Genomic DNA, 21,885 nt, shown 5'->3' with positions numbered 1-21,885 from the left:
CAGAATAATCAAATATGTTTACATCATAAGAAATGACAATACAGACAACTTCAAAGAATCCTTGATAGTATCAACTAATAAAAAGTGAAGTAAGCAGAACCAGAAAACAATTTATATAAGGACAACACTGGGATGGAGATGGGGAGGGGCGGGGGGGGGGGGGGGGGCCTTCAAAAGACTGAAAAACTCTGACCAATGTAATTACAAACCCTATTTCCAGAGGACCTACGAAGAAGCATGTTATCTATTTCCTGACAGAGATAGAGGCTCAAGATGCAAAAAGAGACATATATTTTTGGACATGTCCACTGTGTGAATTTTATTTCACTATGCTTATTTATTATAGCGCTTTCCCCCTTTTCTTCTCTTAGTGCCTTCTTAGGAAGAAGGGAGAGTTGGCAACAGTGATGCCAATGAAACGTTTTAAAATGCAATGAAGAAAACAGAAGGATGTTGAGAAGGAAACAAAGAAAAGGTAGAAAGTTTGAAAGCAACATGAAGAATTTATTATACACTTTTTTAAAAGTCATATGAAATGGAAATTTATAGCCTCATATAAATTATTTTTAATATCCTGCTGCATTTATGGAAATGCTCACTTTTTTGGTGCTTAAGTTTAGAACAAAAAATATTTTAATTATTTTTTGATGATACTATCTCTCTACTCCTCCAAAAATGTCAAATCCATTTAAAGAAGAATTCCTGATGACTACTCCAAATAAGTATTGTCCAGCCAATATTCTCCAAGACCAGCAGTACTATACAACAGGGACTGAACTCTGTATGAGAACAAGTCACCAACAGACTTAGCAAGATAAAATATAAAAATTCTGTATTTCCCATGAGGAAAGCATGAAATGTATTGCATAATCCTTTTTTAACCTTCCCACACTGATTATTGTCTGAAGCTGCTATGTCATATTACAATAAAATAAAATAAAAATTAAAAATCTCTTGGTTATCAGGATCTAGATAGGGCTATACACGTGAGGCTATTGACAACATCCAAAAAACCTATGCACAAAATCTCAACCTCACTGAAGGGTGCCTAAAGGTGACATTCTTGTTATCCATCAATGGCAAAGTTGTAATAGTATTGTGTAATCTCTAAATAAGATATCAACAAATGTCTCAATTAACATGGAGGAGCTCCCTAGAAACAACATCAATACTATTCAACTATTGCAAGAAGTCCTCAAGGCAGGGGCGGAGCCAAGATGGCGAAGTAGAAAGACGCACATACACATAGCTCTGAACCCACAAACCACAGAACGGCAGAGGGGACCAACCCAGGGCGAATTCTGCACCCAGAGACCACGGAGTATTCGAGCGAGGGAGATTCCTGCTCCGGAGAGACCTGCGGACCTCTCGCGGGGGTTCCTTCGCGCGGCGGACTGGGCGCCGGGACGGGAAGCGGAGTGCGGCCCTGCCGCGGCCGCAACACTGAGGGGAGGAGATCCGAGAGGGCTACAGGACGGGATCTCCAGCGGCCACGCGGGTCCCCCCACCCACAGAGGGACCTGCAAACCTCTCGCAAAAGGTCCGTCGCGCTGCAGACACGGAGCCCAGCCCGGACCTGCGGCGGCGGCCACGGCTCCGAGAGGCACAGATCTGAGAGGGCTCCAGAGACGGGATCTTCAGCGGCGGCACGGGCTCCCCCACCAACAGGTGACTGATGGGGGTAGGTGAGAGAGTCTCTTTGGCGGGTTGAGAGGGGAGTGGGGTGCCCCCAAGGCTCGGGCCCCCCGGGAGGTGGGGGCTGAGAGGCGGCTGCAGACAGGGGCTCCCCAAGCGGGCGGGAGCCTGGATCCATTGTGGAAGGTCTGTACATAAACCCCCTGAGGGAACTGAGCCTGAGAGGCGGCCCTGCCCCGACCTGACCACCTGAACTTAATCTCACACTGAATAGCAGCCCTGCCCCAGCCAAAAACCCTAAGGCGGGAAGCAGCATTTGAATCTCAGTCCCCAAGCACTGGCTGGGAGGACCAGGAGGCGAGGTGGGTGTGAGGAGAACATTCAGAGGTCAGGCCACTGGTTGGAGAAAATGCCAAGAAAAGGGAAAAGAAATAAAACTATTGAAGGGTACTTTATCGGAGAAAAGACACTTCCTCCCTTCCTTTCTGATGGGGAGGAACAATGCTTGCCATCAGGCAAAGACACAGAAATCGAGGATTCTGTGTCCCAGCCCACCCAATGGGCTCGGGTCATGGAAGAGCTCAAGAGGAATTTTGAAAATCAAGTTAGAGAGATGGAGGAAAGACTGGGAAGGGAAATGAGAGGGATGAGGGAGAAGCATGAAAAGCAGATCAGCTCCCTGCTAAAGGAGAACCAAAAAAATCTTGAAGAAATTGGCACCTTGAGAACTAGCCTAACTCAGCTGGCAAGGGAGGTGCAAGGGGCCAATGAGGAGAAGAATGCTTTCAAAAGCAGAATTAACCAAATGGAAAAGGAGATTCAAAAGCTCACTGAAGAAAATAGATCTTTCAAAACTGGAATGGTACGGATGGACGCTAAGGACTTTTCGAGAAAGACAGATATCTCAGAACATACCGCGCAGATTCGAAAAATGGAAGATAATGTGAAATATCTTATTGGAAAAACAACTGACCTGGAAAATAGAATCAGGAGAGACAATGCAAAAATTCTGGGACTACCTGAAAACCATGATCAAAAGAAGAGCCTAGACATCATCTTCCATGAAATTATCAAGGAAAACTGCCCTGAGATTCTAGAACCAGAAGGCAAAATAAATATTCAAGGAATCCACTGAACGCCGCATGAAAGAGATCCAAAAAGAGAAACTCCTAGGAGCATTGTGGCCAAATTCCAGAATTCCCAGGTGAAAGAGAAAATATTGCAAGCAGCTAGAAAGAAACAATTCAAGTATTGTGGAAATACAATCAGGATAGCACAAGATCTGGCACCCTCTACATTGAGGGATAGAAGGGAATGGAATAGGATATTCCAGAAGTCAAAGGAACTAGGACTGAAGCCAAGAATCACCTACCCAGCAAAACTGAGTATAATACTTCAGGAGAAAAAATGGTCTTTCAATGAAATAGAAGACTTTCAAATTTTCCTGATGAATAGACCAGAGCTGGAAAGAAAATTAGACTTTCTAACACAAGAATGAAGAGAACCATGAAAAGGCGAACAGCAAAGAGAAATCATAAGGGACTTACTAAAGTTGAACTGTTTACATTCCTACATGGAAAGACAATATTTATAACTCTTGAAACATTTCAGTATCTGGGCACTGGGTGGGAGTACACACACACACACACATGCACACACGCACACATACATAGAGACAGAGTGCACAGAGTGAATTGAAGAGGATGGGATCATATCTTAAAAAAAAAATGAAATCAAGCAGTGAGAGAAATATTGGGAGGAGAAAGGGAGAAGTTATATGGGGCAAATTATCTCTCATAAAAGAGGCAAGCAAAAGACTTATTAGTGGTGGGATAAAGAGGGGAGGCGAGAGAAAAACATGAGGTCTACTCTCATCACATTCCACTAAAGGAAAGAATATAATGCACACTCATTTTGATAGTAAAACCTATCTCATTATACAGGAGAGTGGGGGACAGGGGCACAAGCACGGTGGGGGGGAGGATGGAGGAGAGGGCATGGGGAGGAGAATGCAATACGAGGTCGATACTCATGGGGAGGGAAAGGACCATAAGAAAATAGAAGTAAAGGGGGACAGGATAGGATGGAGGGAAATATAATTAGTCCTATACAACACAACTAATATGGAAATCATTTGCAAAACTAAACAGATATGGCCTATATTGAATTGCCTGTCTGTCAAGGGGAAGGGGTGGAGAGGGAGGGAGCTAAGGAGGTTAGAACTCAAAGTGTTAGGACCAAATGTAATGTTCTTACCACTGGGTAACAAGAAATACAGGTTAAGGGGTCAAGAAAGCTATCTGGTCCTACAAGACAAAAGAGAAGACGGAGACAAGGGCAGGGAGGGAGGATAGAGGAGAGAGCAGATAGGTCAGAGGGGCAATTAGAAAGCTCGGGTTTGGGGGGGGGGGGGGATGAAAGGGGAGAAAATTTGTAACCCAAAATTGTGTGAAAATAAATGTAAAAAAATTAATTAGAAAAAAAAAAAGATAATAAAGGAAAAAAAAAAAAGAAGTCCTCAAGGCACTGAGAGCTAGGGACCTCAATGAGCTGCCTTCCCCTGTTAAACATATATCCTCCAAATCTCAGTTGGCTTTACAAAACTCACAGAAAACAGAAGACGTTAACTTATATCTTGCCAAAATGTGGAAAAAGAAAGAGAAGCACTGGAATCTGAAACCTTTAATCTTAATCACCTTTAATTCTGTTTTCTTGTCAGTTCAATTTTATTTTTCCCCTTCTAGATGACAACTTCTCCTACCCCAAAGGCAAAAATCATAATCTTTCCTTATTTTTCTACTCCCATGGAACCTAATATACCTAGTAGCCACTGAAAACTTATTAAATGAAGTAAAAACTTTGATATTATTAGCATCTAAATCTTACAGCACAAGGTTCACTTGATGAAGTTATACTTCTTGCAATAACAATTCCAAGAATTGATAATTCTCTTTGATTTGACTATATTCAAATTCTCAATTTTAAGTTTTAATTCATCACAAATGGCACTTTTCAAATGTCATAGAAAGTACTTCTATTCCTCTTTCTTAGTAATCTTAGGACACAGTGATTGCTTTACTCTCCTGTATTTGGTATCAACAACTAATTAATTTTTAAACAGAAATCTGAGCATCCTCTAAACACTTGCAACCACAGTAGGCTAAGTCATAAGTCTTTCAGAGTATATCTACATTTATATGAAATTCCCCTTTTCAATCATTATCACTCAATTCATTTGCTTCAGTGTGGGCTTGATTTAAGAGCTGCTTTCTGTATTGTTTCATTATTAATGTTCTTTCCTCTAGTTCTGCAAACAATAGTAACCACTCATATGCTCATGTGATATATCTTACCTTGTATCATTCCTGGTTCTGGAATCATCACTCAGTGAACTACCTTTATCATCAGCAAAAACAAACAAACAAAACCCAAAGAATTAGTCTTACTTTCAAAAACTTTTTAAACTTAAGACTGTGTAACCTAAATATACACAATCTTCCTTGATAAAAAACATATTTTAATACTTGATCGAGATTCTAAGGTTAAATCAAATTCAATGATTTAATTGAAACAGGATTAATTTACTTAACTTATCAATAACACCTAATAGAACTAGTCTTACTATAATTTATATGTAACAAAAATGTTTTTCTATTGCATTTAAGAGATACACTGTATTTATATGGGCTAAAGAATTAAAATCTTCTATGTACCTTCTATAAAACATGTTTCTTCTGGTTTTAATTTAAATCTTGTCCATTATCCTTTTATAGCCCAATACTGCATATCAAAGTAAGAGCATGCAGTAACTGCTCATGAATTTTGAATATGGTAATATGGAGATCACTTAAACTCAACTATTTAGAAAACAGCTAGAACCAAAAACAAAAAAAGCTTCAGTGCAGTAGAAATGGATGACATAAAGTACACAATAATATTGACAATTATAATACTGTTAACGATTGCAGCTCCTGGGTAAATAAAGTAATTTTGGTCACAGAAACCATTAATAAGTTTCATTATGTGGGGCTTAGGACCTTTAAAATGTCTATTTTAGGGAAAATATTTAATAATAAGGAAGTAAGAGAATTCACAGGTAACATACACTACTGAGACAGCTACTAAGCAGGTACTTAATGCAAGAAGTTAACATAACACTGAAACTCATGACATTTACATCATTATAATCTGCACTAGCTTAAAGCAGACCATTTTACAGAAAGTAATGACACACTGAAGTCTTTTAATAATTATACTTCAACTACTAGTAACAAAAAAGGCAAACATAAAAGTGCACTAAAGGCTGAGAAAACCAGAAAATCATAAATTCTTATGGGGATTACTGAATCTTATTGGGACCTTACAGATCACCTAGTCCAAGTCCAATCCCTTTCTGAAATAGGAAGTTCTTCTACACCATTCTTCACAAGTGATTATACGATCATACAACCTCTGTTTGAATAACTCCAATGATGGAGGAATCCATTATGCAATCCGAGGTGGTAAGAATAAATAAATTCTTCATTAATTAGGCATTAGCTTAAAGAACCTCAAGAAGTAATATTCTAAAATACAAAATAAGGAGATCTGGACAGAAATTGATTCAAAAGTCCTACTTATTTAAGAAATGTGGCAATTTCAGAGTCAAACTATAGGTGGATTTTTGTTTATTAATATAATGCTAAAAAGTAAAATCTTAAATGCCATTACATGGTACTTATAAAACTAAGTGCCTCTGACTATAAACATATGTGGAAATTGGGAAAGCAATAAGAAAAGTAACAGAGACAAAAAGGTTAAAAACAAAACTAGAACAAAAAGAAACAATGTTGAGCCAAATTGCCTAAACTCAATCAGTTCATAAGCCAAAGAAACTATCCATAAGAAAAAAGGGATAATATGAAAAGTAATTTCAACCTGTTGTAAAAAAAAAAAAATTAAATATTTCTGTTATCATGACAAAATGACAGGAGTCGAACGGTATTATCTGAGAGAAGAGTGATCGATAGTGACTACATTATTACATATTAGTTACCTTCTGAACACGTGGCATAGCCATTTGTTAGAATCTCGGGATCTACTTGTAATCCATCAAGACAGACTGACAAGTCTCCTATGATTTCTGTTGGTTCTTTGTCACCCACAAGTTGTAATGTCACAACCACTTCATCAACTATGGAAAAGAGAAGTCTTTTTTATCTTTCAAACCTCTTACTGAAAGTCTGTCATAAAAAAGTATAAGATTCCATCCATCAACTGGATGCATATAAACTATATTTATTTAGATAAGTGGTCCTAGTTCTCAATGAACATCAAGACGTACTACATGTGGAATAAAAGAATGGAATAAGCCTTCTATTCATGTACACTGGCTTCTATACCTTAAAAAACTGAATGCAGCATAAGCATAAATGACTAAAAGCTATTAACTCCTTAGGCCAGGAAAGAACAGAAAAAGTACAAAAATTTGTTTTCAGTTGTTTTCATTTTTATAACCTATTTTAAAAGTCACCACTTAATCTATTTTTAAATTTTCTCCATATTTGTCAGCGACACAAAATAACGTGAGCAACAATGAAATTCAAAATCTTTTATCAAGATAAATCACATTAATTTAGTTAAAAGAGAAAATGAGACTACGGATTTACACAGGATTTAAATTTGTCTCAGTATCTTAACAAACCCAACAGGAAAGGAAGATTCTAGAAATGTTTTAGTCAGGGAAACAAGACCTTCTTATGACTATTACTACTTTTGACTAATCATTTGCATATTTGTTTTGGATCTATAGCTTTCCTTAGGATGAGTTAAATTTCTTAAGATATTTCTTATTATTAAAACTACATCCAAGTAAACACTGACATGCTTGCTAAAATCACAAGTTGTTTTGTATGTCTGGAAGAATTCCATATAGGCTATGACAAAGTACACACAAGTTAAATAAATTTTTGTTTACATACATACGTTTCATATTGTTTGACTTTAATGTTTCGTGAATATCTAGAGCAGCACTTCCCAGTAAAACATCAGATTTTAATGTCTGGTGACTCCATACACGAAAATTTAATTTGCTGACAGGTGTGACAATTCTAAAAGGAGAAAAAAAATTGAAGGAAAAATGTGATCTTCACTAAACACAACACTGTGACCTGGAACAAGTAAATTATAGTTTATATCTATGGTAAAACACAATTCTAATAATACAGCTTGTATTATATGAATTTAAACTATATCTAAACTCCACATGCCTTTATGGCTAATTTCATTGGTAGAGCAATCAATCAATCAACAAAAATACATTTTTTCCCCTACAACAAACTGCTACAACATGTTCACAGCTTCACTGTGCCTTTGAAGAAAGCACCATATTTTGAAAGCCTGATGACAGTGAATGATGCTCACTATATGTGGGGGATGCACCAGGAACTATAAGAGATAACTGAAAGTGACCAAGAAAGCATAGCAATTCTCTCACTATTCAACTCTTGAAAAACACTGGGGGAGAGCAAAATCATGGATGAGAGAGTAAAGGAAAAAGCAAGTTCTGAAAAATCTGTTCAAACTGTACTTTCTTCCACCTTTTTTTCACAAAACCTTCAAAAGTTAACCGTGGCCATGTGTACTGTATCTTCTTGGAATTCATAGATAAAACACATGAAAAAATAATTTTGTACTTCATGTTCCTCACTTTCTTTCTTTTGTCCAGCCCTAAGCTTTCATATCTCTAGGGTGCTCCTAGTAAGACCACCCTCTCACACATGTAGATGAGCAATCATTAAGCAAGTCTTCAGAGTTGCTTAGGGCACTGGGAGACTTGCTCAGAGACTTGATCCAGTAGGTGCTGGAGGCAGAAATTTGACCCCAAGTCTTTCTGACTACAAGGTGATCTCTCTCTATTGAGACATCCTGCTGCCTCTCTTCACTTTCTAGTCTCCACAAGCATTTCTGATATGTACAAAGATGAGTTCTCATGATCATCTGGAGCAACACACTAAAGAAAACAATAAGCAAACAAATACACTTTTTCTTAACTAATGTACCCTGTGCCTCCATATAGAAAATATATTTTACCACAGATGATAAATCTCTGAATTACTCCAAAGCAATTATAAGGGGGAAATCTAGTATAATTTCCACATGTGAAAAGAATGTAAAGAATTCAGACACTTATTTTACTGTGCCTAAAAACTCAAGAACTTATGACAAAGTCCTTGAAATAGTTTATCTTCACTACAGAACAGCTATGCTTCATCAAAAGAATGAATCAAGTTCTCCCTCACACCTGCAACTACTTAGATCCAGCCACCACAGGCTGTGCTTTCTTTCTTTGTTATGTATAGTTCCTACTGTAAAGAAGTAAAAAATTGCACTCAAGTCTCATTTCAGTGCTTAAGAAAGAGTATAGAATAATGGAAAGAACAATGGACTTAAAGTCAAAAGGTATGGATCAAGTTATGGCTCAGCTTCTCAATTACAGAACAACCTTGACCAAGTCATGTGCCTTTCTGTAAAGCTTGTGCAGTTTGCATAAAATGTTGATCGAGTCCTATGATCCCAGAAAGACTACACAGTGGGGCCGTTATATTAATGTATAACCTCTTTACACCATGATGGTTTGGTGCTTTCATACAATAATTCAAACCTTTCTGCCTGGGGTCTGAGATAGACTATTTATATAAGGAATTTGACTCTGGAATGCTATGTTGATATGTCAACGTATAAAGAAAATGAAATTTACTAACTTTCATCTAGTTGCAATTAAGAATACCATCTAAGTTGAGAGACTATGGCAAAAATAACCAAAGATTAAAGCTTTTTACCAAATGAATAAACTCTAAGGAAATTAGCAATAGGTTAGACATTCTGGCTGAAGCAATAAATAAGCCATAGTCTGTTAGTTAAATATATGCTATCTTATCATTAATAAAAATCAAGTCCACTGAGAGCTCCCCAGATGTGCACATGCTTAAGTACAACACAAAGATGAGGAAGCCTGCTTCCTCTCAGGCTATCTCCCTACTCAAAGCAGGATCAAGAGGAGAGGGTGAGAATACGTCCTAGAATGTCATATATACTTTTCACATACTCAAGTTCTTCCAATTCCAGAGATACTGCCCAATGGTGACAGCAATTAATTAATTGTTGTTGCCACCACTTCCAACTAAAACATGCAAAGAGAAGAAAGGAAAAGACTGTGGAAAAACAGATAAAAAGAAGAGTACAAGAAGGGATAAGGAGAAAAAAGGCTGAAAATGGAAAAAGAAAGAGGAGCCAAGAGAAGAGAGTGAAAAAAGGAATAAAGAAATATAAGAAGAGAAAGGGAAGAAGAAAAGTGAAAAGAGAAAGAGGAAGTAAGAAAAAAGGCTGCATTTATGCTTACAGGCATTTAGGATCATACATTTATTACCTGCTAAATAACTGTACTCAACAAAATATTTGCAAACCTACACAGTAAGAGGCTGCTTCCATTTGGGACTGTTGGTATTGCTGCATTTTTCTGTCTTCTTTGACTGTCCATCTACAGAGACTTCCACATAAGGACTTGGTCCAAACCAGTTCTTTTTATTTTCTTTAAGTTTCGCTGAGATAACTATTTTTAAAAAAGAGAAAAAGAGAAACATTTTCATCATGAAGTTCTCAAAAGATCTTAAGAAAACTTTACTTGGATGCTAAAAAAAAAAATCAGCCTTACATAGTTAAAAATTAATTTTATTTGTGAAGAATAAATGCATAAACTACTCATTTTACCCAACAGGATACTTAGGATACCAAAATGAATCACTGTATTGACTAACAGAAGTTTGATCCCATAGACTCTGCACTCATTTTGAGAAAAAAATTGAAGATTTTTTTCTCTATATATAATTTCCCTTCAGTAGGCCACTGTTAATAACAGTAGTCCAGGATCTCTGAGGGATGATATATAGCCTTGAGGCTGCAATGTGAACAGATGTATCTTATTTAAAATTACCCCAACCATCATTCTGTAAAATTGTTAATGCATTATACCCAACCCTAACCTAATATCCCCACTCCTCCTTCTTCCTGAACGCCTTTTCATTCCTATGCAAGTATCACCAATATGGAAACAATTAGACACTTGAAAATTCTAAACTGGGTTACAGAGAGTTCAATACAACTGCAAAGAACTCTGCATGGAAATATTCAGACTTGGAGTCACCTACCATTCATTAAAGAAGTCTCAGGTTTGGACTGCCAACCTGGCTTCCTATCCCTGGAATTCTAGTTTTTGTTACATTGATGTACCTCTTCCAAACAATGTGTATGTGCATATGAGAGTAAATCATGTATCCTAACTGAATGCTGTAAAATTATAATAACCAAGCCTAGTCCCAAAGAAGAAATCTAAGAATTAACCTCCCTTCCTTTGAAGAGGTAGGAGACTATGGCTGTAGCATTCTTCTTTTAACAATGGATATGGATGATGTGCTGGTTAGTTTTGCTCTCATTCTTTGTTATACAGGATAGCTTTCTAGTAGGAAGAGGCTATATTGGGAAATGAAGATAAAGGGTGAGTCATAAACAAATCAGGAGACCGAGGAGTAGTTTACCTGTCATATCTATGGAAAAGGGAAGAATTTAGGACAAAACAAAAGATACAGAACATTACAAGATGTAAAATGGGTAATTTTGATTATATTAAACTTAAAAGTTTTTGCACAAATAAAACCAAAACAACAACCAAGATTAAAAAGAACACCGGGGGAAAAAGTGGGGTGGAGCAGGGAGGGGAAGGACCCATTTGAACAAAAATATTTATTGCAGCTTTTTTGTGTGGTGGCAAAGAATTGGAAATGGAGGGGGCACTCAACAATTGGAAGATGACTGAACAAGTTGTGGTATATGACTGTGATGGAAAACTATTCTGTTTAAGAAATGATAAGCAGGATAAATTTGGAAAAACCTGGAAAGACTTAGCAGAACCAGAAGAACACTGTATGCAGTAAAAGCAATACTGGACAACGATCAACTGTGAATGACTTAGCTCTTCTCAACAATACCATGATCCAAGACAATTCCAAAAGACTCATGATGGAAAATGCTATCCACCTCCAGAGAAAGAACCATGAAGTCTGAATGTAGATTGAAGCACTGTTTTCACTTTTTTTGTTCTGTTTTTTCTTTCTCATCGTTTTCCCCTTTTGTTCTGATTCTACTTGCACAACTTGACTAATGTGGAAATATGTTTAACATGATTATACATGATTAACATGTATAACCCTTTTCAGATTGCTTACTATTTTGGTGAGAAGGAAGGAGGGAGAGAGGGATAAAAATTTGGAACTCAATGAATGTTGAAAACTACCTTTACATGTAACTGGAAAAAATAAAATACCATTAAGTTAAAAAAAATTGTTTTTCTGATGAAATTTGTGATTTAGAACACAGATAGCAAACTTGTGGCCCACAAGCTAGAAAATTCAGGAGCGGGTCCTGAACTGGATTAAAATGTAATTAGGAACTATTGAATGAAATTTATAAAAATAAAACAGATCACGTTAATCTGTGATTTTCCTTTTTTTCTAGCATTCATTTTTAAATTTTGAGCACTAAATTCTCTCTCTCCTTTCAGCCCCTCTCACACCCACTGAGAAAGCTAATATGATACTCATTGCATACATGAAGGCATGTAAAATATATTTTTCATATTACCCATGCTAACAAAAAAAAAAGGAAAAAAAGAAAATGTTTTTAAAATATGATTCAATTTGCATTCAAACTTCATCAGCTCTGTCTCTGGAGATGGAGAGCATTTTTCACCATGAGTCCTTTGGAACTGCTGTGCATCACTATATGGATCAGAGTAGCTAAGTCTTTCACAGTTGTTCATCATACAATATTGCTGTTACTGTGTACAATGTTCTCCTGATTCTGCTCACTTCACTTTGCATCAGCTCATATAAAGCTTCCTAGGTTAATTTGTGAAGTTTTTTAAAGTCAGCATGTATTTGGCTATTTGTTTGTTTTTGTGCTTGATACCACTAAGTTAGAGCATTTAAAAAATATGGTCAACTCTGCCTTGTTAAAGGCTAAGGTTTATAGTGGAAGTTAACCCATTTTTTTATTTGGCTGACTTTTTGTTGAAGATTAAGTTTATAATTTTTTTTAAAAAATTCAAATAGAGATGTCCTACTGGAAATATGAGAAAGGAATACATCAAACCTATAGACAAAGATTTAGATTTTGTTTAGATCTGATCAATGAACCTAATTTGACCTAGCTGAGTACCCCATGAGTGTAATTGTTAGAAGCTTCAATTTTTCACTAGAAAACATCATTTAGCCAAAGAATTTGGGCTTTATTTTCTACATGCCTTTTAATGATTTTGTTATCAATCACCATTTTGTCTGTTTATGGTTTTCTTCTAGTCCTTCCATGACTTAACATAAAAATATTGTTAACTAAACACCAAGATCAATATTGCCTTTGTTCCAAAAACAAAATAGAGTAGATTATAAAGCTTATAAAGATTATCCAAATTCCAATGGTGTCTGTGGAGATTCTCTCATGACTAAACTTGCTTTATATGAACAGAAGTCAGAAATCACTTTGTTTCTATTCAATCTAAGGAAGCTAAAGTTTACGTTGCTTTTACCCATGATCCTACTTCCAAGAGGCAGAGAGAACTAGTAAAAAAGACCTTAAAATATTTACAGTAGCAGCAAAGAAATAGAAACAAAGTAGATGTTCACTAATTGTGGAATGGCTAAACAAATTGAGGTACATGAATATGACGAAATTATTACCATACTATAAGAAACAATGAACATGAAGAATACAGGCTATCCAAAAACCTTAGAGCACCTTTAAGTTTTAATGGCTTAAAAAGGCACACAGAAGCATGAACTAATGTAAAACGAAAGAAAATAAAACTGGGAAAAAAGCATACACAAGTAGAAAAACACAAATGGAAAGAACAACAAGAAACTGAATGGTACAAAATGGTAATGGTCAATCCCTGTCCCAAAGAAGAGACAAGACATTAGCCCTAACCTATTCCTTTGCAGAAATGGGGGTCAATGAGTATGGAATACTGCATTATAACATCAAACTATTATTTTATATGTTGGTTAGCTGTGTGGAATTTTTTTTCTTCCTTTTTAAAAAATTATTATAAAAGTTGGCTGGCTGTGAATGGTAGTGGGTTGCAGACTGTATAAAAACAAAATATATCACCAAAAATATTTTTAAAAGAAAAGATAGTAAAGTACAATTAGTATTAATGGTATTATATTTATTTTCTTTAGTTTTCCCTAAAGGTTTAGAGATTTTAAGGAAGGACTTGAAGAGTTGGGTGGGAGGGGAGTTGTCAGCCTTTGCAACCTCTGATTGTACAGACCTCTCCCAAAGGCTATGGTCATGGTCACTGGCATTTTGTTGAAGGGAGATTTCTGATTACATCTCAGTGACTGGAGCTGCCCAAATATGAATTAGTTGGTTTGTAGGCTTCCTTTAGTGATTCCAAGGGTTTCACTGAGGTCACTCTCAGAACTATGTATTTCAATTGGGGTGGAGCCAATTACTACATTTTACATAATTGTAACTTCAAAAATTATTAATTCAAATACATGTGCCTGCCCCCTTCACAAGGGATTCATTATTTACACTAATCAGGACCTGTCTTATAGAAGTACAAAGAGAACAAAGAAAGATGAAAAAAAGAAAACAAAGAAAGATGGAAAAAACCTACATAGACAAAGTACCAATTTTTGTTGTGGTAAAGAACTATAAATAAACTGGGTGCCCATCAACTTGGGGAATGGCTAAACAAATTATGGTACAGTAACATAACAGGTTATTATCATAGCATTAAAAATGAGGAAAGGGATGGATTCAGAAAAATCAGGGAAGATGCAGGAACTGATGCAGAGTGAAGTGAATAGAACCAGAACAATTTATACAATAAAGACAAATTTGGAAGACTTAAGAACTATGATCAATGTAACGATCAACCATGAATCCAGAAAACTAAAGACATATATGGCCAATGTGTAAATTTGTTTTGCTTCACTATTGTGTGTTTGTCCTTCACTGCCAAAGAAGACCACGCCGTCAGAGAAATGATGACATGACTTGCACTTGACTTTGTTTTGAGTGAGGGAGGGCTGTGTAGGTCACCAGCCTCACTTCTCCTCCAGAGCCATCTGAATCCAGTGACTAGATATTCATCAGGATGACTAGAGATGACCCAGGATGAAGCAATTGGGGCTAAGTGCCTTGTCCAAGGTCACAGAGCCAGGGAGTGTCAAGTATCTGAGGTGAGATTTGAACTCAGGTCCTCCTGACTCCTGCACTGGTGCTCTATCCACTGCACCTCCTAGCCAACCAGCTGCTTGACTACAATTATTTGTAAGAAATAACTGTGCAGTTTTTTAAAAAGGAAATGGAACATAAGAGGAGAGACTAGTTATAATAGGCATGAAGGAAAAAAAAGTCATTGTATATTCTTTTTTAAAAGAACAGAAGAATCTTCAGAAGAAAATACAAATTAGCCAAACAGCTTCAAAACTAATATACTGAAATCATTTTATCATTTTTTTTAAAGAAATGCAAGTTATATGTGATAAAGATGTGGGGTTCCCTATACAAGTCCTCTCATTCTGGTTTTTTTGTCCAGTATGGAAATATTTATGTTGTTGATGTTTGTCAAATTCAGAACAAAAACAAAGACAAATAGAAAAACTTTTAAAAGGCTATAAAAAGACAGAAGGCCAGGTCCCAGTGTTGCCCAGTGGTAACCTCAAGTTCAATTCCCATAAGTGAAAACCATGAAGTGGAACTGAGCAGTAAGAACTTTTAGACCCTGGTGGAAAAATTGGGATTCACTAAAGAAGAAGGAAAATTATGCAGATTATTTATAGACTACTGTGAGTGATTTCTATTTTTGCTGCATTTGGACTTCTTTGAATCTTCTGCATATGTATCCTCTACCAGATATGTGTTTATTATCTTTAAGTCCTAGTATAGAAGCTGTTCTACCTGGTTCTACACATCTGTAAAAATATCAACATGAGTTATAACTAAATCCAAGAATAAACTTTGGGGCATGGGCAACCAGCTAAAAAAAAAAGTAATGTACATAGTAACCTTTTGGGGGAGGTCCCAGTCTTTATGAGTCCAGAGACTTGGGGCCATGGGTCCCAGGTTGAAAAGGAAGGTGATAGCACCTCTCACTCATGATATAAGCACACATGATAAGTTTAGTGGGATAAAAAACTAACCATTATTTTAAAAATATAATTATTATAACATTATTATTTTCAAAATATTTAGGATTAAGTTACTTAATAAAGCTCCGTAACTGTTTTATTACAATTCTAATTCCTAATATTAGTAGTGGCAAATAGATTTAAGTGTTCCTTTGGCTCAGAGAAGGTTGGTTATGAAGACCAATGTAGTTTCTACAATGATCTCTTGACATTCACAGGGACTAAGGGCACAGGACCCCCATGAATGTGAAAAACCATGAATAGTAATTCTCTGCCTCTCCCCAGACCATTATTTTTAATTCTGATATTTATTTAATATACAAAACAAGTAAAACAATACACTAAACCCATTAAAAAGTTGGAGTTTCTAAGCAAGAGAGGTTAGTATCTCTCACACCATGTGATGCAGCTGCAGCTGCAGATTTCCTTCTACAAAAAGTCCAAAATATAAGGATCACTGTGGAAGAAAATCACCTGACTGAGTCTGAATGGTAGAAAGACAGAGAGGAGGCATTTCCAAAGACAGTGCTTAGCCCATAGTTCTTTAGTGCACTGAAACTTCTAAGAAAATTTAATTGTTTATAATAAATTTATGTATGTAATCTGGTAGTAAATGATAAAAGATTAATGAAATGTAGTATTTATGCATTTACAACTTAGCAATTTTTTATTAGTTTTCCTTATCTACAGGTGTCATCTAGAATTTTTCACAGTATGCCACAGATCTCCAAAAATTTCCATTTAATTGTTGATAGCCAACCCAGGAATACCCAAAATTGCAAATGTGAAACCCATGAATGTTGAGGAATGACTATAGTATGAATTTTGCCTGAAATTAATTCACATTTTCTACTTTCTAAATAGAAAGAGAATTACCATTCTTTGGCGTTTGTAATGGGGAAAGAGAAGTCAACATGTAGATATGAAGGTGAAAGTCTAGTTTTCTGAATGGTACAAAACCCACTAAGTGATTCAGGGTAGTTTTTGTTCCATTCATGCTAAAAAATAAATTACTACTGTAACGGATGATGAATTTTGTTTCCACTAAAATTATAAAAGAAACATGATTTGAAGTCATACTAGTTGCTAATGTCAGAATTAAAACTGATTGTATCAGAAGGGCTGTGAGGTATGTTGGCCTCCAAGGACGCCTTTTCCTGTATGTAAAAAGAACTGCCAGGCCAGGTGTCACTCACAAAGGATGAGGTCCATTAACCCAGACCAGTTGCAGACAATGGGACTTTGTATCATGGATATCCTGGGTTCCAATCTTTAACTCAAAGCTTTTGTCAATTCTCTTAACAATTGAGGAAATTCCTTTCTCATGCTATCTGAAGCAGACAATCGGAGAAGAGATTAAAAATTTTTTTTTTTGGCTTGGCATTTCCTTTATTAAATAAAGAATAAAGTATATGAGGATGTAAAAGGGGGGGACTGAAATGTGGAAATGAGAAGATGTAATCAGGGGATATAGATTCACAACGGGATGGGGTTTAGGTTGTTTCTGTGAACCCTGACCTGACCAATGGAGTTCAGGAAGGAAATTCAAATCTGGATGGATTATAAAAGGGCTTTTGTAACTATCTTAACGTGTGCTTATGCCTAGGAAAGGGACCTTTTTTCACAAGGAGTTAAAGGTCAAGTCACCTGTCAGAAATGACATGAAATAAAAATCTTTTTAAAATTCACTCATGGAGATTGGTAAAATGATTATTTCTCACACTACTATACTACATTTCATTAAGAAAAATGATCAAAATCAACCAAAAAGTATGTTAAAAATTTTATGCTGCTAACTTTCCAAGAAGAAAATTACTTTCCAAGAAGGATTCATCGCACCATTACTCGTGAACTCAACATTTTTCACTCAAGTCCAAATATGCTAGGGAATTTTCCAGGATCCAAGAAAGATTCTCTTTTTCATTCTGCTTTTACCTCTACCTAGATTAGTGACCCATAAGAAGACAAGAAAAGGAAATATAAAGCCTTATTCTGCACAGGCTTCCTTTTTTGGTACTCATCCCTAATGGATTCCATCTCAATAGAAACAACCTATGTGCCTACTTTTAACCTGTCTTCAAACTGAAATCTAATCAGCTATATATCTAACTGGACATAGAATTAGAAGCAAGTCTGACTGATTCCCCAGCCTCTTATACTTAGTTTCAAATACTATAGAAGGTAGGATTTTATAACTGCAAAATAAAATTTTAGTTTAGTAATAAAAATTCACTTAATTTGCCTAGGCAGCATTTTAAAATTCATAATCAAAAAAGTAGTTAACAGTTTTATAATATAATTCACCATTTTAGTAAAAACTCTTAAAAATTAATGTTGTGGTGTCCCCCCCACCTATCCCATGAGGTAAATACAGTGTGTATCAGTGATAGACAGTGGTTGCACTTTCACTGCTTTTGAACTTCTCTACATCCCTCTATTGTGTCTTCTTTCCCCAGAAAAGACATCATTGGGAAATCTCATTATCCTACAAAAATGAATTTGCCTGGTACTCATATCCCAACAGTACCCTCTGCAATTCTTATTCTGACAGGAAGATAAGACCATGGACTCCAGGGCCTCTATCTCACCATCCTCTATTTTTTTAAATTTTGAGTTATAAATTCTTTCCCTCCTGTCTGCTCTTCCCCAACCAATTTAGAAGGTAAGCAACATGATACTCATTTATACATATCATGCAGAACAGATTTTCATATTAGCTATGTCACCAATAAAAATGAAGTGAAAAAATATGCTTCTATTTGCACTCAGAATTCATCAGTTCTCTCTTTGGAGATACTTTTCATCCTAAGTCACTTAGAACTGTCATGCTCATCGTATAGGTCAGAGTAGTTGTCTTTCATGATAAGTGTTACACTATTACTGCTACTATGTACAGCACTCTCTTGGTTTTGTTCACTTCACTTTCATGTAAGATCATATAAGTCTTTACAGGTTTTTCTGAAACCCCTAATCATTTCTTATGTCATAATAGCATTCCAAAACAATTATATACCATAACTTGTTCAGCTGTCACCCAAATGATGGGCATCCCCCTTCAATTTCCAAATTCTGTGCCACCAGCTACAGTCATCCCTTGACATTCATAGGTTTCACATTCCTGGTTTTGGTTATTCCAATAATTAAATGAAATTTTTTGAAGATCTGTGGTGTATTGAAAAAAATTGCAGATGACGCGTATGTAAAGAAAACTAAAAAAAGTAGTAAGTCATAAATACTGTATATTATTTATCTGTTTTATCATCCACTACCAGAAGTATAAATACAAAAATTTATTATAAACTACATTTTGTTAGCAGTTTCAGTGCACTACAAGCACTCTCTTTAGGAACGCCTCTTCTTTGTCTTTCTACCATCTAAACTCAGGCAGTTGATTTTTCTCCCACACTGATTCTTGGATCTTGTGTTTTTTGTAGCAGAAGGAATTCTGTGAAGCAGTTGCTGCAGCTATACACCAGGCTGCGAAAATTCTGATCTCTCTCATGTAGAAAATGCAACTTTTTTATGGGTACAATGTGTTGTCTTACTAGTTTTGTGTATTAAATAAATATGATCAGTTATTTAAAATAAAGGTTTGGAGTTTTTTATACATATATATAAATAAAGGGACTAGAGTTATCCACGGTTTTTCATATTTCTGGGGGTCCCACGCCCTTAACTCCCACAAATTTGAGGGTCTATACCTTAAATATTTTTGTATACAAAGGTCCTTCTCCTTTTTCTTTGTTTCTTTGATCTCTTTGGGATACAGACCTAACACAAGTAGTGCTGGGTCAAAGGGGATACACAGTTTTACATTCCTTGTGGGCATAGTTCCAAATTATTCTGTAAAATGGCTATAGACCAGTTCACAACTCCAACCTATTTTTCCACATCCCCTCCAGCATTTGTCATTTTCTTTTTCTGCCATGTTAGCCAATCTGATAAGTATGGTTTTAGTTTGTATTTCTCCAACTATTAGGAGATTTGAAGCACTTTTTCATGACTATTGATAGCTCTGCTTCTGAAAACTGTGGGTCTGCATCATATGAACATTTATCAGTTGGGGAATGGCTCTTATTTTTATAAATCTGGCTCAGTTCCCTATGTATTTGAGAAATGAGGTAGAGTTTCTATTTAAAGAAGAGGCTCAGCAGTTTTTCTACACATTTCTCACCAGCTACACTGCTTCTGTATTTCTCTAGAATACTACATCATGTTTTCTTCTACCTCCCTTCCCACCCCACCCATTTTTTCTGCTTTCTTTTGTATGTAGTCCTCTACCATTTGATTGTAAGCCCCTAAGGGGAGGGACTGTATTTTTAAAAATTTGTGTTTGTATCCCCAACACTTAGCATAGTACTTGGCACATAGCAGGCACTTAATAAATGTTTCTTGAGTGAAAGGGGCATTTTACATAAGTTCACTTATGTATCTACCATACCTTAAGGAAATGAGGGTCTTTCTGTTTCCAGGGCAGCTAGGTGGTACAGTGTATTGAGTCCCAGGCCTGAAGTCAGGAAGATTTCTCCTCCCGAGTTCAAGTTTGGCCTCAGACACTTAATAGCTGTGTGACCCTGTTCACCTCAGTTTCCTCATCTGCAAAACGAGCTGGAGAAGAAAATGGCAAACTTCTCTAGTATCTTTGCCAAGAAAACCATAAATGGGGTCACAAAGAGTTGGGCACAACTGAAAAATGACTGAAGTTTCTGTCAAATTACAGGAAAACATAAAAAAGATCTTTTTTATTCCTTTTCTTAAAACTCTAGTTTTAAATTGTATTCTTAAGAGCAAAGACCCTTTGTTATCTAATCTCTTCCTAATAACTCAACCCCTCAAACCTCTCATCTAGTCACTTTATTTATCTACTATAAAAACCACTGACCTCAAATGAATTTTAACCCTTTTCAATTGGAGAGATATACATATACTTCTCTATGGAACAGATGCAAACTATATCCTATACAATTCTTATTAGTTTACATACCTCAATCCTATTTAAACTCTGAAGAGTTTGGATACCTTGCATTGCATGATCTTCTTGATATAGACTCTATATTATTCTTGACATCACAGAGCAAGGCTCTAACATTTACTGCCCAATAACTACCTGCCATTCTGAGTTAATTCAGCATATATTTATTAAGAATTACGTGCACAACACTGTGCCATATGCTGAGAAAGATATCATGATAAAAACAGGTCTCTATCCTGTCATCTTAGATTAGACTTTGTAATGCAATAAAGGAATGACAAATAACCAATCAAGTAATTAAAGGACAAAACAGAATATGACAACTGCATTAAAAAAGCAGAAATAAAATGCTACCTAAGGAAGAATAATTTTTGAGGTTTGAGAAAAGGAAGAAGGGGGAAGATTTTATGAAGGAAGTGATACTAGAAGCTAGGTCAGGTGGCTGAGTAGGATTTCAACAGTTGGAAATAAGGAAGAAAGACTTGTAGGCATAAGAAATGTCATGATCAATGGTACAAAGCCAGGAAAACACAAGGATATGTAAGCAAGTTGTCACATTTAGCTAGCATTTAGTGTACATTGTGAAGCATAGTAGAATAAAGCTGAAATGATACAGTGGTACTAGAATATTCATGATTCAGTTGCCAGGCTGAGTAGGGACTTTATTTGGTGGGTGACAGGAACCCATTGAAGGGCTTTAAATTGAGTGAACAAGAGTTGTACATAATATATTAACAATGTGAAAGAGATAGAGAGATTAATTAGATGGTTACTTCAGTAGTCTTAAGTGGGAGGAAAGGTAATAAGGACCTGGACTAGGATGGTGGTAGTAGAAATAGGAAGGGATGGATACAAAAAATATAACATAGGAAGAACTGCTAAGATTTGGCAATCAAGTAGATTGTAGGAGGTGAGGGAAAGAGAAAAAAGAGACTGAGGTTTTGAACAGAGTAACTGAATGAATGGCACTTCTACTAAAAGAAATAAATTGATAAGTCAAAGGGGAAAAGCAAGTTTTTATGGAAAGATAACAGGGCAAGGCCAATG

At 36.1% G+C, this 21,885-nt stretch overlaps 1 protein-coding gene across 5 annotated transcripts in view; it reads right to left on the bottom strand.

Moving 5' to 3' along the window:
• Window positions 1-21,885, bottom strand: part of ITCH (itchy E3 ubiquitin protein ligase) — a 171,835-nt gene that overhangs the window by 87,946 nt on the left and 62,004 nt on the right. For all 5 annotated transcript variants that reach the window (XM_072631306.1, XM_072631305.1, XM_072631304.1 and 2 more), the window contains 4 exons: window positions 10,084-10,225; window positions 7,600-7,724; window positions 6,671-6,808; window positions 4,989-5,031 (listed from right to left, as the gene is read on the bottom strand). In XM_072631306.1, the coding sequence (XP_072487407.1) occupies window positions 4,989-5,031; window positions 6,671-6,808; window positions 7,600-7,724; window positions 10,084-10,225 (448 nt within the window). The remainder of the gene's footprint in view (window positions 1-4,988; window positions 5,032-6,670; window positions 6,809-7,599; window positions 7,725-10,083; window positions 10,226-21,885) is intronic.

The sequence above is a fragment of the Notamacropus eugenii genome, chromosome 1 (assembly GCF_028372415.1).
Source record: "Notamacropus eugenii isolate mMacEug1 chromosome 1, mMacEug1.pri_v2, whole genome shotgun sequence".
NCBI lineage: Eukaryota > Metazoa > Chordata > Mammalia > Diprotodontia > Macropodidae > Notamacropus > Notamacropus eugenii.
Note: the sequence above shows the minus strand (reverse complement) of the source record. Positions and strands in the feature narration are given on the sequence as shown.